We start from the raw sequence: 14,716 nt of genomic DNA on the forward strand, positions 1-14,716 counted from the left end.
ACTTGATGGCACCTGACAACAACATCTCAAAAAAGCCCCTCCTACAGTTCCCCTTTTACTGGGTATTATGGAATTTACAATCTACCTGGAATGTCCCATTTTCTCTCTCCTCAGTTCCCCAATCTAGTCCGAATGGTGTCCATGGTCTTAATGACTGTATTCTTATTTAAAGTTCCTAGTCCTAGAACAAGGGGCTCAGGTAGCGTAGTGGTTACGAATCAGGCTGCTAATCTCATGGTCAGCAGTTCGAAACTGCCAGCTGTTCCGCGGGAGAAAGATGAGGCTTTCTGCTCTCATAAAGATTTACAGCCTCAGAAACCCTATTCAGGGTCGCTGTGAGTCGAAACGACTCCATGGCTCATAACTACCAGACCTAGAACAGATTTCATTCCCCCAATTCATCCTGCTTACATATCCCTGGGTGTGAATCAACAACCTGTGTCTGGTCTAGCAATCTTGTGCGCTCTTTATTCCTGAAGATGGACCATCTTGAGAATTTCTCAAAGTAGTGGAAGTGGGGCACCATCTAGTTCTTCTCGTCTCACGATCCATTTGACCATTCATTAATTGTTTGCATGTGTCTTCAATTTTTATCTCAGTGGCCAATTTTTCAGAAGTGGACTGCCTCTTCCTTTTTTTAAGTCTGCTTTAGTCTGTAATCTTTGCTAAAATCTGCCCTCCATGGGTGACTCTGTTGGCATAGCTTCCAACCTCACAGCAACATGTAAGCCACCACACTATGACATGCTGACAGATGGGGGTTGCAGCATTCAATAGATGTGTAATAAATACATGTTGTTGTTGTTGTTGTTATGAGCCTTGTAGTCGGTGCCGACTCATAGCGACCCTACACAGGGTTTCCGAGGCTGTAAATCTTTATGGGAGCAGACCGCCTCATCTTTCTCCCACAGAGCGGCTAGTAGTTTCGAACTGCTGACCTTGCGGCTCACAGAATACATGTAGACAGAATGATTCCATGTAGACAGAATGATTACACGTACAGAATAAATACATGTAGACAGAATGATTTCAATATCTACTTCTGTCCGATGTTGATGTTAAGTACCACCCAGTTGGTTTCCAAGATGCGGCTGGTGGGTTTGAACCACTGATCTTGTGGTTAGAAGCCCAGAGCTTATTTTACAGTGAGGGCCACGCGAGAACCCCTTTCTGTTCTGTAGAGGGATAAAACGCTGAGATAATGAGAGCCATATACCAGGCACTGTGCTAATTGCTTTATTTATATCAACATCTTGTAGGCGCAGGAGAGCCCCATCAAATAAGTTAAGATTCCATACTTTGCATACAAAATCTGGGGTTTTAAGCTATTCAAAGACTTTAAAACCAGGATGCCTGGTTTCTGTTAACCACATCTAGCAAACAGATTTTTGCAGAATTGCTTACGGATTAAAGAATACCTTTTGATTCATACTCGACTCCACCCTTCTTAGCCCTGTGATCTTGGGCAAATTAACTTCTTTGAGCCTTCGTTTTTCGTTTCCTCATTCATACAGGAGCCCACCGCCAGGCACGCGATGGGATGAATTACTTGATTTAAAAGGACGCGGGTCCTGCATGTTTTATTGTTGTTATTACTGTTACGTGCCATAGCGACCCCGTGTAGGGCTTCCGAGGAGTGGCTGGTGAATTTGAACCGCCAACCTTGCAGTTCAAACCGACCTTGCTGTACAGTGCACATTAACCCACAGCAATAAATCGGGAACAACTCAACTGCAATGGGGTTAATAAGTATCCAAAGGCAGAACGGAGCCATATGTAGTGGCGGCTGTTGGTCAGCAGGGGTCGTTGCTATCGACTTCAAGCCCTCCAGGGCGCCGCAGCGTGCGCATGCGTAGCTGAGCCTCCCTGCAGAGGGTTTTTTTTGTTTTTTTTTTTTTGGTGTTGTGATACTTGCTCCTGGCTGTTCGCCCCACCTATATTTATGACTGCAGGCCCTAAACCGAGTTGTGGCCGCTTTGGTTCTCAGCTGACCACCCCCATCCCCTTGGCTTCTGCTAAAGTAGGGGATGGGGCTGGAGTTGGGGAGAAATCCTTTCTCCCCGCCTTGCTCTGGCCAACATCTAGCAGCTGGGTGGTGAAGGGAGAGCCCCTTTCTACCGAGGGACAATAACAGGGGCGGGAAGGACTTCAATCTTCATTATTACCCTGAAACACACATCTCACCTTGAACTTAGCAGGACGTTAAATTTATTCTATTCACCTGAGGGCATATTCAACTACCTGTACTCATGAAAATCTTTGCGTGTCATTTCTTAAATGCTCCTAATTTTCAAGGAAGAGACGACAAACGGCTGCGCAGTGCCTAATACAGGACCCAGTACACAGTAGGTGCCCAATGCATTTAAAGATTTAAAAATAACTTACCAAGAGAAACCGCATACCCATCTGCTAAATACACATCCCCCAGTGGCGCATGCAATTGACTTGGTGAAAAATTAACGTGTTAAGAAGAAAAGTTTTGTGAAGTTGATGTGTAAAGACCCCCGAATGTGAGGTGGGAGTTACTATCATCTTTGTTTGTTATACCCTCTCTTCTGTGAGCTACATCTTTTGCGTAGATATTGAACCACGCCTGCCTGCCTCAGTTAACTCCGGGTAAACGCCGGATGGTGCTAGTGAGCAATGAAATCAAGGCGGTGACAGCGCAAAGCAAAATGCGCAGTGCATTGGGGGACCGACAGGCTTCATTTGGAGAACTTTCATGAATTTGCATGACTTTTTACGAACCTACTCCTCTCCCAGCCCAGAAAGTATAGCAGTGGTTTGTTTTAAACAGTGTGAGTTTTTGGGAAAGTGTGCCGGAGGGGGTTTATCTGAACTAGTGGAGGGTCAGGGAAAAAAAGAGTAAGACATTCAGCGAGACGGAGTCACACAGTGACTGTAACAATGAGCTCAAACATAAAGACTGTAAGGAGGGTACAGGACCAGGCAGTGTTTTATTCTGTTGTATACAGGGTTGATCTGGTAGCGTAGTGGTTACGAATCGGGCTGCGAACCTTAAGGTCAGCAGTTCGAAACTACCAGCCGCTCCGCGGGAGAAAGATGAGGCTTTCTACTCCCGTAAGGATTTACAGCCTCGGAAACCCTGTACAGGGTCGCTATGGGTCGGAACCGACTCAACGGCACTTAACAACAACAACATACAGGGTTGATAGGAGTCGAACTCACTCGAGGGCATCTGATAACATTCACTGATGCATGCAATACTTAACTGAGAGCCTATTAAGTACCAAGTTTTGAACTGGAACTCGAAACATAAAGAGACGGAATTGAATGTCAATTCGTCCCCATGAACCAAAGATTCAAACACAAATATTTCTTCGGGTCAGATTAGGACACATATGTTAAATAGTCTTCCTGCGCCTCCTACTGGAGATGGAACGAGAAAATGGATCGCACCAGTAAAGCGCTTAGCTCAGGGCTTGAGACACCGTATTCCAGACCTTAAAATCAATAGCTGTTTTATTAATTGCAATGCAATTTAATTAAAATAGTGCCCGGCAAACTCCGGTGTAGCACGAATCCATGTAAGTGAATCGTATGTAACTAATTTTATCCGCCCCTCCTCCCAATAACAATGAGTTAGCGCAGAGACTCCCATTTCACAGATGGGGAAAATGAGGCACAACAATGAACAGTAGCTGTGGCAATATGGTGTTTGGTTTGTTTATTGCTATATCCACAGCACTTAATAACTATGCGAGGTATACCGTCCAGTCGATTCCGACTCATAGCGATCCTATACTGCAGATCCTATACCCTACAGGATTTTCAAGGCTGTAAATTTTTACGGAAGCAGACTGCTCTATCTATCTTCTGAGTTTGAAGCACGCACCTTTTGGTTAGTAGTCCAGAGTTTAGTCATTGTATCTCAAGGGCTCTTTCTGCCTGGTACATAGTATATACTTTGCATTTGTTGAATAAATGAGTGATTAATACCAGTTTTAGAAAACTTTTAAATTTTGAAATAATTATAGACTCACAGGGAGTTGCAAGAACAGTCCAGAGAAAAACTGAGTACCCTTCACCCAGTAGTATCATCTTACATAACAAGCTCCAACCCAGGAAATTGACTTTGGAACAACCCACAGACACTACACAGATTGGAAAGGGCTTTCAGCAGAAGTAGCTGGCGTTTTGCAAGTTAATATAGCTACTAGTATTATTCTCAGTGAAAGTGGTTTTTTTCGTTTTGCGAACCTGAGTATTGTATCCCAAAGGCTTGAATCAAACTGACAGCGGACCACCGCCCCTGAGAAATCTAGGTTCCGGAAGCGGAGCCTAGGAAGCGCGTCGGCGTCTAAGGGGTTAACTGAAGGAAAGCGTCCGCGCGCCTGCGCAGAGCGTCGCTTCTCCCCACCCCCGCAGCGCCGTCGGATGACCCGCCCAACCGGCGTCGGCCTATAAAATGCAGAGTGTTGACGTCAGCGTTCTCTTCCGCCGTCGTCGCCGCCATCCTTGGCGCGACTCGCCTCGCTCGTTTCTGCCTGGGAGAATCCACCGCCATCCGCCACCATGGTGAGTAAAGCTGTCCGTCCGGTGATGCGGGACTGATGCGGGGCTTCAGAGGGACCGGCGTTGCCGGGCCTGTGGCGCTGAGGCCATCCGCAACGGGAGGAGACATGGCGGCAGTGGGACGGCGGGCGCGGGGATGGGGGAAGAGGCCGCCGCCATGTCTGCTTGTCGTGATGTTGGCGGAGCCCCTTCTGTGCTTCTCGGGGCGCCTCTGTCTCGCGGAGCCCGGGCTCGGAGGGAGTCGGGGTGGGGACAGGGCGGGGATGATGATGATGATGTGGCAGGCACTGTAATGGCGGGCGCCGCTGCGGCCCGGAGGAGAGGGAGGCGCTTTATGTAACTTGCAGGCCGCGAGTTTGAGCCCCGTTGGCTCCGGGGGGGCTGTGGAACGCTGGGATCTAGCAAGGGGAGGAAATCGACAAAGGATCCGGCATCAGCTCCTGCAAATGCGGGCTAACCTTGGTCCCTGCCCTTCCTGTGCGGCTCAACTTGGAAAAACGGGGTTTTCTTTTTACCACGGGGTGGACGCTGGGGCTTGTGAGGGTCACGAAGGGTCCCTGGGCACTGTACGAGAGGGCACTTGGAGGGGTCTGTGCTTGGGTGGGCCTCCCAGGCTCCCCCCAGGTGGAAGGGTGACCTTGGCTAGAGACCGAAGGCTTTTTTGTTTTTTAATGGAGAGCGGGGTTGGGTTGCTTCGTGGCAGCGCCTTAGGTGCATTGGAGGTCCTTTCACAGACACCCTGTCGTCGCAGCTGGCCTGAAGAAAGTCTTGTCACCCTTGGTGACTCATGCCACAGCCCCCTTTGGGAGGGTTGTCAGTTGCAATTAACAGCTGCGACCAGTTACCCGTGAAGATTGGGGAGAGGGCTTGCCTGAAGGGTGTCCAGTGGGTATGGGGCATCCCAGGACCATGCTGCTTGCCTGGCTCTTGTATGGATCGAATCCTGAGGGCCCAGCTGCTGACTGGAATCCCGCCCCCAGGTGAACTTCACGGTAGATCAGATCCGGGCCATTATGGACAAAAAAGCCAACATCCGAAACATGTCCGTCATCGCCCACGTGGACCACGGCAAGTCCACGCTGACCGACTCCCTGGTCTGCAAGGCCGGCATCATTGCCTCCGCCCGGGCCGGGGAGACCCGTTTCACTGACACCCGGAAAGATGAGCAGGAACGCTGCATCACGATCAAGTCCACGTGAGTTTGTGGGGCCGTGGCGGGGTCAAGGTTCAGTCTCCTGAGATATGGGAAAGCTGGGTGCTGGGGAGAGGAGGAGTCTTGCCTCCTGGGGAGTGATTTGGCTCCCAGGGGACTTTTGGCAATGTCTGGGGAAGCTTTCAGTTGTCATGGGCAAGAGGGCTGCTACAGCTTTCTGTGGTTGGTAACTGAATACGTTATGACGCGGGAGTCAGCCCTGGGGTTCCTTAGTTCTGGCCTAGGTGTGATATGTCCCTGCAGTGGGGATCCCCAGGGTGGGAGAAGTGAGTGGCTTTGAAGCTATTAGGTAGGATTATGGTTGAGGGTACTGTTGCCAGGATTGAGATGCTGGGAGACTCCTGATTGATATCCCCTGACATCCCACCTGCATCTGGGGAATGGGACCCGGGCCTTTCTCTGGGAAGACTGGCAGGACGATTCCAAGTGGGGTCTCATCTGGGTGGCCTGTCTGTCCTCAGTGCCATATCCCTCTTCTATGAGCTCTCCGAGAACGATCTGAACTTCATCAAGCAGAGCAAGGATGGCTCCGGCTTCCTCATCAATCTCATCGACTCACCTGGCCACGTGGACTTCTCTTCCGAGGTGACGGCTGCCCTCCGGGTCACTGATGGCGCCCTGGTGGTAGTGGACTGCGTGTCTGGTAAGCAGAACAGCAGGCCCCTGGGGACAATGGCAGAGCCTCTGACTTTCCTGCCTAGGCTGACGGTCCCCCCTGTCCCCAGGTGTGTGTGTCCAGACGGAGACGGTGCTACGGCAGGCCATTGCTGAGCGCATCAAGCCTGTGCTGATGATGAACAAGATGGACCGGGCCCTGCTGGAACTGCAGTTGGAACCCGAGGAGCTCTACCAGACCTTCCAGCGCATCGTGGAGAACGTCAATGTTATCATCTCCACCTACGGAGAGGGCGAGAGTGGCCCCATGGGCAACATCATGGTGCGTGCTGCCCAGGGTGGCTCTGCTGCTAAGCTGACTGGATGGGGAGGTGCTGGGGCTGGCTTCCCCAGGGGAGGGACACACTGTATGACATTGGGCTCCTGCTTATGATGACGGATATTTCTTCACTTTGACCTGATATTTGTTGAAGAAATCAAGTGACTGAGGCTCCTAATGCCGTAGGACTTCGGGCCAAGTGTCCCTTCCCCAATTCCCTGTCCTCAGCTCTGCAATACCCTCTTCCTTTCAGATTGATCCTGTCCTTGGCACAGTTGGCTTTGGGTCTGGCCTCCATGGCTGGGCCTTCACCTTGAAGCAGTTTGCTGAAATGTATGTGGCCAAGTTTGCCGCCAAGGGCGAGGGCCAGCTGGGACCTGCTGAGCGGGCCAAGAAAGTGGAGGACATGATGAAGAAGCTCTGGGGTGACCGGTATGTGGGGACTACTGGTGGTGTGGTGGAGGGCAGAGGCAGCCTCCTGGGGTACTCTGTGTTCTGTCCGTCCTTACCCCCAATCGGACTGGTCGGGCTTTTCAGGTATTTTGATCCTGCCAATGGCAAGTTCAGCAAGTCTCCCACCAGCCCTGATGGTAAGAAGCTGCCACGGACATTCTGCCAGCTCATCCTGGACCCCATCTTTAAGGTGCGTCCCAGGCTGTGGGGGCCATGAAGAGTGGCAGTGTTCTCTGCTGGTCCTGTGGCTCCTGACAGGCTAACCCAGGCACATGGTGGTTGCAGGACTGAGGAGGTCCTGGGGCTGTTGGCAGTAGAACTGGGCCCTGGAAAGCGAGGTCCCTGGTCAACTGAAAGTAGAACTCACAGGGTCCAGTCCGAGCTGGAAAAGTTGAGATGATCGAGCTTTCCTGGTGGAGGATAGGAGAGGAGGGCTGGATGAGACCCTGCAGCCCAAGGTCTTGGAACCGAGGAGCAGTAGAAATAGTCTGTGCTACGCTGGATGGTGGACAGTCAGGACTTGCCCTTAGCTGACCTCCTGGACTGGGCCTTGGTTTCTTGTCAGCCAGGCCCCAGCTTTGTACCTGGTCTTGGTCTATAAGCGAGTGGCTTCCTCACTACTCTCTCACACCGTGGTTTCAGGTGTTTGTTGCGATCATGAACTTCAAGAAAGAGGAGACGGCCAAACTGATCGAAAAGCTTGACATTAAGCTGGACAGCGAAGACAAGGACAAAGAAGGCAAACCTCTCCTGAAGGTGCGTTGTGGGGGGTGGTCCCTGTCACAGCTGCAGTTGCTCTGGGGAGAGGAGCAGTCTGCAGGTGGTCCTCAGGCCTGCTCTGAGCCCCTGCCCCCCATCCTCAGGCTGTGATGCGCCGCTGGCTGCCTGCTGGGGACGCCCTGCTGCAGATGATCACCATCCACCTGCCTTCCCCTGTCACAGCCCAGAAGTACCGCTGTGAGCTGCTGTATGAAGGGCCCCCAGACGACGAGGCGGCCATGGGTAAGGGGAGCCTCATTCGCAGAGGCCTCTGGTCTGCTACGGCCTCAGGGAGGGCTGTCCGAGGAATGACATCTGGTTTGTGTCTTGCTCTCCTGTCACTGGACAGTTTGACTACAAGGGTTGGATTCTCTTTCCTCAGGTATTAAAAGCTGTGATCCCAAAGGCCCCCTCATGATGTATATTTCCAAAATGGTGCCAACCTCCGACAAAGGTCGTTTCTACGCTTTCGGACGTGTTTTCTCGGGGCTGGTGTCTACTGGCTTGAAAGTCAGGATCATGGGCCCCAACTACACACCCGGAAAGAAAGAGGACTTGTACCTGAAGCCAATCCAGAGGTGAGTAGCCTGGGCTGGCCATGTCTCACTTGTCAGGAGCGAGAGTCCTCTGAGGGGAGGCCCCTAAAATGTAGCTGCATCCTCATCCTAGTGAGAGCAGAGACTCAATGCTCCCTCCAGTTTGCCGGGAAGAACCTCCCTGGAGAAGTTGGGACAATCCTGTGTCTGAGGAAATCCCTGGTCTAACCTTGGTGGGGTGCAGCAGGGGTCTGCTTGGTCCCCAGCCCTGGATGGGAAGTGAGGTGGAGCTGGGCTTGGCCTCACTGTGTGGACAGGTGGTCTAGGCAGGAAAGGCACATGACAGGGCTGCCTATCAGTCCTTGCTGCTTCTGACACCCTCGGTCACCTCCCCCAGAACCATACTGATGATGGGCCGCTATGTGGAGCCCATTGAGGATGTGCCGTGTGGGAACATCGTGGGACTGGTGGGTGTGGACCAGTTCTTAGTGAAGACTGGCACTATCACCACCTTCGAGCACGCCCACAACATGCGCGTGATGAAGTTCAGCGTCAGCCCTGTCGTCAGGGTGGCTGTGGAGGCCAAGAACCCCGCCGACCTGCCCAAACTAGTGGAGGGCCTGAAGCGGCTGGCCAAGTCAGACCCCATGGTGCAGGTGGGTCAGTGCTGATGATGAGGGCGGGGACACGTGGTGGAAAGTGGGGTAACCTTAGGTGGGATTTCCGTTTATTGCCCATACACTTCCTGGTGGACTGGGCTGTGTGTGGCTGCCTGCTGCTTCTGTGGGTATTCCAGGGCCTGCACCTCTTCCCTAGTGGTAGGGGACACACACAGCCTGAGGTTGAGAGGTCCCCTTCCCACCAGTGACGCACAGTTTCTTTTAGTGCATCATTGAGGAGTCGGGTGAGCACATCATCGCGGGTGCTGGCGAGTTGCACTTAGAAATCTGCCTGAAGGACCTGGAGGAGGACCACGCCTGCATCCCCATCAAGGTGAGCCTGCTGCAGTGGGGACACAGCTAGGAGGTGGTGATGGTGTCAGTCGAGTCGGGTCTAACTCATAGCGACTCTGTATAGCATTTCTGAGGAGCACCTGGTGAGTTTGAACCAGTGACCCTGCAGTCAATTGCTTGTCCTACAGTGCCACGGTTAGGTGGCAGTTTCTAACACCTCAAGTATTGGGGACACTGGAACACGTTGGTGAACCTGGCTGCAGCTTCGCCCTCCTAGAGCTGCTCTGGGTACTGTCCTCATTTTTCCTAGGCCGGTTGATGCTGACTCAGTGTGACCTGTTTAAGGTTTTGAAGGGGCAGCTGGTGGGTTTGAATTGCCAACCAGTGATTATCAGTCCAGGGCATACCCTATAGCTAGCTCCACTCTAAGATTCCTATGTTGGGTTTGTTTTATCAGAAGCATAGTTTGTAGATATGCACCTCACACTTTCAATTTGGAGAGCTGTTTCTGTTCAGAAGGGAGTGAGATGTTGGTAGGTATTGTTGTCCCTTTGTCCTTGTATGGTGGGTGTGACCTGTGCAGCCTCGGGGTAGTGTACTCCGCACACCTTGTACTGAGACCCAGTGTATACCTGGGCGGCAGACTGAAACTCGACTCTTTTTCCTATTGTGTACTTACACTGCCAGTCCAGGTGCTTGCCTTCACAGGCTCCCCATGTGACCATCCCATGCTTCCCCTTGCAGAAATCGGACCCAGTGGTCTCCTACCGGGAGACTGTCAGCGAGGAGTCCAGTGTGCTCTGTCTCTCCAAGTCCCCCAACAAGCACAACCGGCTGTACATGAAGGCCCGGCCCTTCCCTGATGGCCTGGCTGAAGACATCGACAAGGGTGAGGTGTCAGCTCGCCAGGAGCTCAAGCAGAGGGCCCGTTACCTGGCGGAGAAGTACGAGTGGGACGTGGCCGAGGCCCGCAAGATCTGGTGCTTTGGGCCTGATGGCACCGGCCCCAACATTCTCACCGACATCACTAAGGGAGTGCAGTACCTCAACGAGATCAAGGACAGTGTGGTGGCCGGCTTCCAGTGGGCTACCAAAGAGGTGAGTTGAGGGAGCTCGTCTGATGTCATGTGTGTGACTTGACGGGACTGGGGTGTTTTCTGGGGGCTCTGGAGCAGAGGTATAGGAGCCAGGCTGCCTGTGGTGTGTTAACGTGGTTTCCACCTCACCATGCAGGGGGCGCTATGTGAGGAGAACATGCGTGGCGTGCGCTTCGACGTCCACGATGTGACCCTGCATGCAGACGCCATCCACCGTGGAGGTGGCCAGATCATCCCCACAGCCCGGCGCTGCCTTTATGCCAGTGTGCTGACGGCCCAGCCCCGCCTCATGGAGCCCATCTACCTTGTGGAGATCCAGGTAAGGAGGCAGCTACCGGGCCCCAACCCAGCCAGGGATGCCCTGCCAAGGAACACTAAGCGCTCCCTCTCTCCTCCAACAGTGTCCAGAACAAGTGGTCGGCGGCATCTACGGTGTCCTCAACAGGAAGCGAGGCCACGTCTTTGAGGAGTCCCAGGTGGCCGGCACCCCCATGTTTGTGGTGAAGGCCTACCTGCCTGTCAATGAGTCCTTTGGTAAGTCAGTGGGTGGGGCCTAGCTGGAGAGGGGTGGGGCCTGGTACCTGCATGCACCCCATCATTAAATTCAGGCAACAGAAGGCCATAGGAGCAGCCTGGGTTTTCCTGGTCACCTTGGTTGCTGGTGACCCACCTCCACCTTTCCCACAGGCTTCACGGCTGACCTGAGGTCCAACACTGGTGGCCAGGCCTTCCCACAATGTGTGTTCGACCACTGGCAGATCCTGCCCGGAGACCCCTTCGATAACACCAGCCGCCCCAGCCAGGTGGTGGCTGAGACACGCAAGCGCAAAGGCCTGAAGGAGGGCATCCCAGCCCTGGACAACTTCCTGGACAAGTTGTAGGTGGCCCTCCAGGCGGCGACAGCCAGTAGCCCCGGGTGGGACTTGGCCAGCACGCCCACAGAAACACGTCCTTGCATTCTCCTCACACCTGGAGACGCCACCCCGCCTGTGTGGCCTTGGGGGGCCCCCACTCTGTGCCATCGCTCAACATTCACACTTGATGCCATTTCTTCCGATATTTATTTCAAGATTTCAAAGGGGCAATGAAAATGGCCTCTTTGCAGGGACTTTTATTTGGCCGGTGCGGGAGGTGGGATGGGACACCTAACTTTTTCCCCACATTCAGAGGGAAATGCAAATGTCCAAAAAAAAATAATGATTAAAGCATTAAGAAGTTTATGTGGGTAAGTGGGGCTTAGTGGATGCCCTCCTCCCCAGGCAGGGGGACCGGACGGGATGGGACGAGGGAGTAGATGTGTTCTGTGGACAGAAATCAAGGCAGGAAGTGGTGTGTGGTGTCACCCGGAGCGCCTCCAGCTGTGTCAGTCCCAGGGGACTAATAAACTCGGCATGGTGGTGACCGATTGTAGCCTGTGCTGCTTGGTTTTCATGCTTGCGCCACAAATGCTGGTATACAATGCCAGGGGAATTGCAGAGTAAGCCCTGTAGAGCTTTCCTGGAGACAGGCTATGCTAGCCCATTAGGGATTTGTCTCCAGAGAAGGTGCCTGGGACAATGAGCTTTGTAGGCCACTTCGGACTCAGGGACACCTCTCCCAACACCAGTACCTCAGGCTGTTGCCACCAAGCTGGTTCCAACTCTGGCAACCCTGGATAGGATTCCAAGGAGTGACTACTGACCTGTGGTGCCACTCCAGGACTGGTACCTAGCCCTCTGTTAAAGCACCTGGTGCCACTTGACTAGTTGAGGGGGACCTATCGTAGCCAGCATTTCCAGAGAGACTTCTGGGGCAGCTTCTGCAAAAGACTTAAAAATAAAAGTGCAAAAATCTTGGCTGCTATAGCAGCCTGAACCATAGAATGTGATTTTGAGTTGGTTCTCATTCTGTGACCCTGAGTTTGAACCATCAGCCCTACAGTGGGTAGTCCAGTGAGAGTAAGTTACCAAAACCTCAGTGTGGACTGGGGGATGAAGGATCCGTTCCAGAAATGCAGGAAGCAAAAGTTAGAGCAGTTGCAAATGTCTTGCTAAAAGTATTGGGAAAACCCAATATAGCAAATCTACAAACATTGGGGAGATTTTTTTCCCTTTTGTTGAGTGCCATCGAGTCAGTTCTGTCCCATAGTGACCCTGTATAGGGTTTCCAAGGAGGAGCTAGTGAGTTTTAACCACGGGCGTTGCAGTCAAACTGCTTTGCAGTTGTGCATTAACCCACAGCACCACTGTTCCCCCCCTTAGTTCCACTTAAGTGCCAAGTTGGTTCCAATCCATAGCATCCTTGTATAGGTTTCCTAGGAGTGACTGGGGGGACTGAACTACCGCCTTGTGGTTCAAATCAACTTTTGCAGTTCAGTGCAATAACCCACACCAGGGGTGCTCTTATATAAGGACAGTCAAAATACCAGAAACATTAAAGTCTCTAAACCTCAACAACCCTAAGGAGCTTGTAGGATCACTAAAGGTACATGTAACAGGAGTCCCAGAAGGCATGGGCATAGAGGGGTAGAATACTGGAAGAAGTCAGCTGTTACATATATTGACAAGGCCAACCCATCCTGACAAAGTAATTATATAAACACAACCCCCAAATAATATGAAGCAAGAACCAACAATTGATAGAGGAATTATGTAGTTAGGCTTTAATGTCCCCACTTTAAATAAGGGTTAGACAAAGTTCAGTAAGGAAATCTATCCCATATTGGCCAAAATAAGGCCAGGAACCAAATGTGGAACAAACCATCAATTGCAAACGTGCAAGTCCAGATGGAAGATGAAGAAAACTACAATCAGTCCAAAAGAGTCAATGACCCTGTATATGTTAAGTGCTGTTGTGCTAAGTGTTTGCCGACTTATAGTGACCCTGTATGTGGTTTCCAAGGAGTGCCAACCTTGCAGCTCAAACTGACCTTGTGGTTCAGCACTTACCCTACAGCGCCACACCACCTAAATTTAGAAACCATCTTGAGAACAGATTCGATGTCACAGACACTAATGACTGATTGGTTGTGACGTTCCACATCAAAAACATCATACATGAAAAAACAAAGGTCATTTGTTAGAAGACAGGCAAGAAAAAGGGACGTCAGGATAGGTTGAAGCTAGCTCTTATTTATAGAAAAGCTAAAGGGAATGGAAGAAAGAAGGAAATAACAAATTTAAAAGGGTAACGAGAAGGAAGTCAAATATTGTAAAGACCTGGAGTTAGAAAAGCAAAGAAGAAATTCAAACCTTGAGCTGCAACATGGAAAGCTATGGGAAAATACTGAATGACGCAGGAAGCATCAAAAGATGGGAATATGTAGTCACTGTACCAAGAACTGATGGATGGTCAGCTCTTTCAAGAGGTAGCATATGATTACTGATGGTATTCGAGGAAGATGTATAAAGTACACTGAAGGCAATGGCAGAAAGCAATTGAGGAATTGATGAAATACAAATAAATGTTTCAACAAATACCTGCTCATTCACCCATGCCAATATTTAGGGAGGACAACTGACTACCTGGCCAACCAATTGTGCCCATTCCAAAGAAAGGTGACCCAACAGAATGAACAATATCACTAATGTCACACACAAGCAAAATTTTGCTGAAGAAAAAATTTTAAATGGTTGCAGTAGTACTTTGACAAATTGCTGCCAGAAATTCAAGTCAGGTTTAGGAGAGGATGTGGAGCAAGGGATATTGCTGACATCAGCTGTATCTTGGTTGAAAAAACAGACCAGAAAGATGTTTACTTGTGTGCTTTATTGACTATGCAAAGATAACAGACTATGTGGCTAACAAAATACAGGTAACATTGTGAAGAGTGGAAGTTCTAGAAATTTTACCTGTGCTCATGAGGAAACTACATAAACCAAGAGGCAGTTATTCAAACAGAACAAGGGGATACTGAGTGGCTTAAAATCAAGAAAGGGGTATGTATGTATGTACATACTATTCTATCTGTATGCTGAGTAAATAACCCAAAAAGATGGATTATAATGGAGAAGAACGTGGCATCAGCATTGGAGGAAGACCCATTAACAACAGCCTGTGATAGGTAAGTGATACAGCCTTGCTTGTTGGAAGCAAACAGGATTGGAAATCCTTACTGATCAATATTAAAGACTCCATCCATCCTTCAGTATGAATCGCCCCTTAATGTAAAGAAAACAAAGACCCACACAACTGGACCAATCAATAAATAAACATCATGATAAATAGAGAAAAGATCGAAATGATCAAAGATTTCA

At 50.8% G+C, this 14,716-nt stretch overlaps 1 protein-coding gene across 1 annotated transcript; it reads left to right on the forward strand.

Annotated features, from left to right (window-relative positions):
• Nucleotides 1-4,459: 4,459 nt before the first annotated feature.
• Nucleotides 4,460-11,535, forward strand: EEF2 (eukaryotic translation elongation factor 2). The gene is made up of 15 exons (XM_006868939.1): nt 4,460-4,539; nt 5,517-5,731; nt 6,211-6,392; nt 6,475-6,686; nt 6,937-7,115; nt 7,221-7,326; nt 7,779-7,892; nt 8,000-8,138; nt 8,278-8,473; nt 8,829-9,087; nt 9,317-9,424; nt 10,129-10,482; nt 10,618-10,800; nt 10,883-11,015; nt 11,169-11,535. The coding sequence occupies exons 1-15, from the start codon at nt 4,537-4,539 to the stop codon at nt 11,360-11,362; spliced, it is 2,577 nt and encodes an 858-aa protein (XP_006869001.1). The 5' UTR covers nt 4,460-4,536; the 3' UTR covers nt 11,363-11,535.
• Nucleotides 11,536-14,716: the final 3,181 nt, after the last annotated feature.

This window comes from Chrysochloris asiatica, unplaced genomic scaffold (genome assembly GCF_000296735.1).
Source record: "Chrysochloris asiatica unplaced genomic scaffold, ChrAsi1.0 scaffold00125, whole genome shotgun sequence".
Classification (NCBI taxonomy): Eukaryota; Metazoa; Chordata; class Mammalia; order Afrosoricida; family Chrysochloridae; genus Chrysochloris; species Chrysochloris asiatica.

Coding starts and splice junctions, on each gene's coding strand:
- EEF2 (XM_006868939.1), top strand. Junction 7,116..7,220: donor AAGAAGCTCTGGGGTGACCG/GTATGTGGGGAC, acceptor CGGGCTTTTCAG/GTATTTTGATCCTGCCAATG. Junction 11,016..11,168: donor GCCTGTCAATGAGTCCTTTG/GTAAGTCAGTGG, acceptor CCTTTCCCACAG/GCTTCACGGCTGACCTGAGG.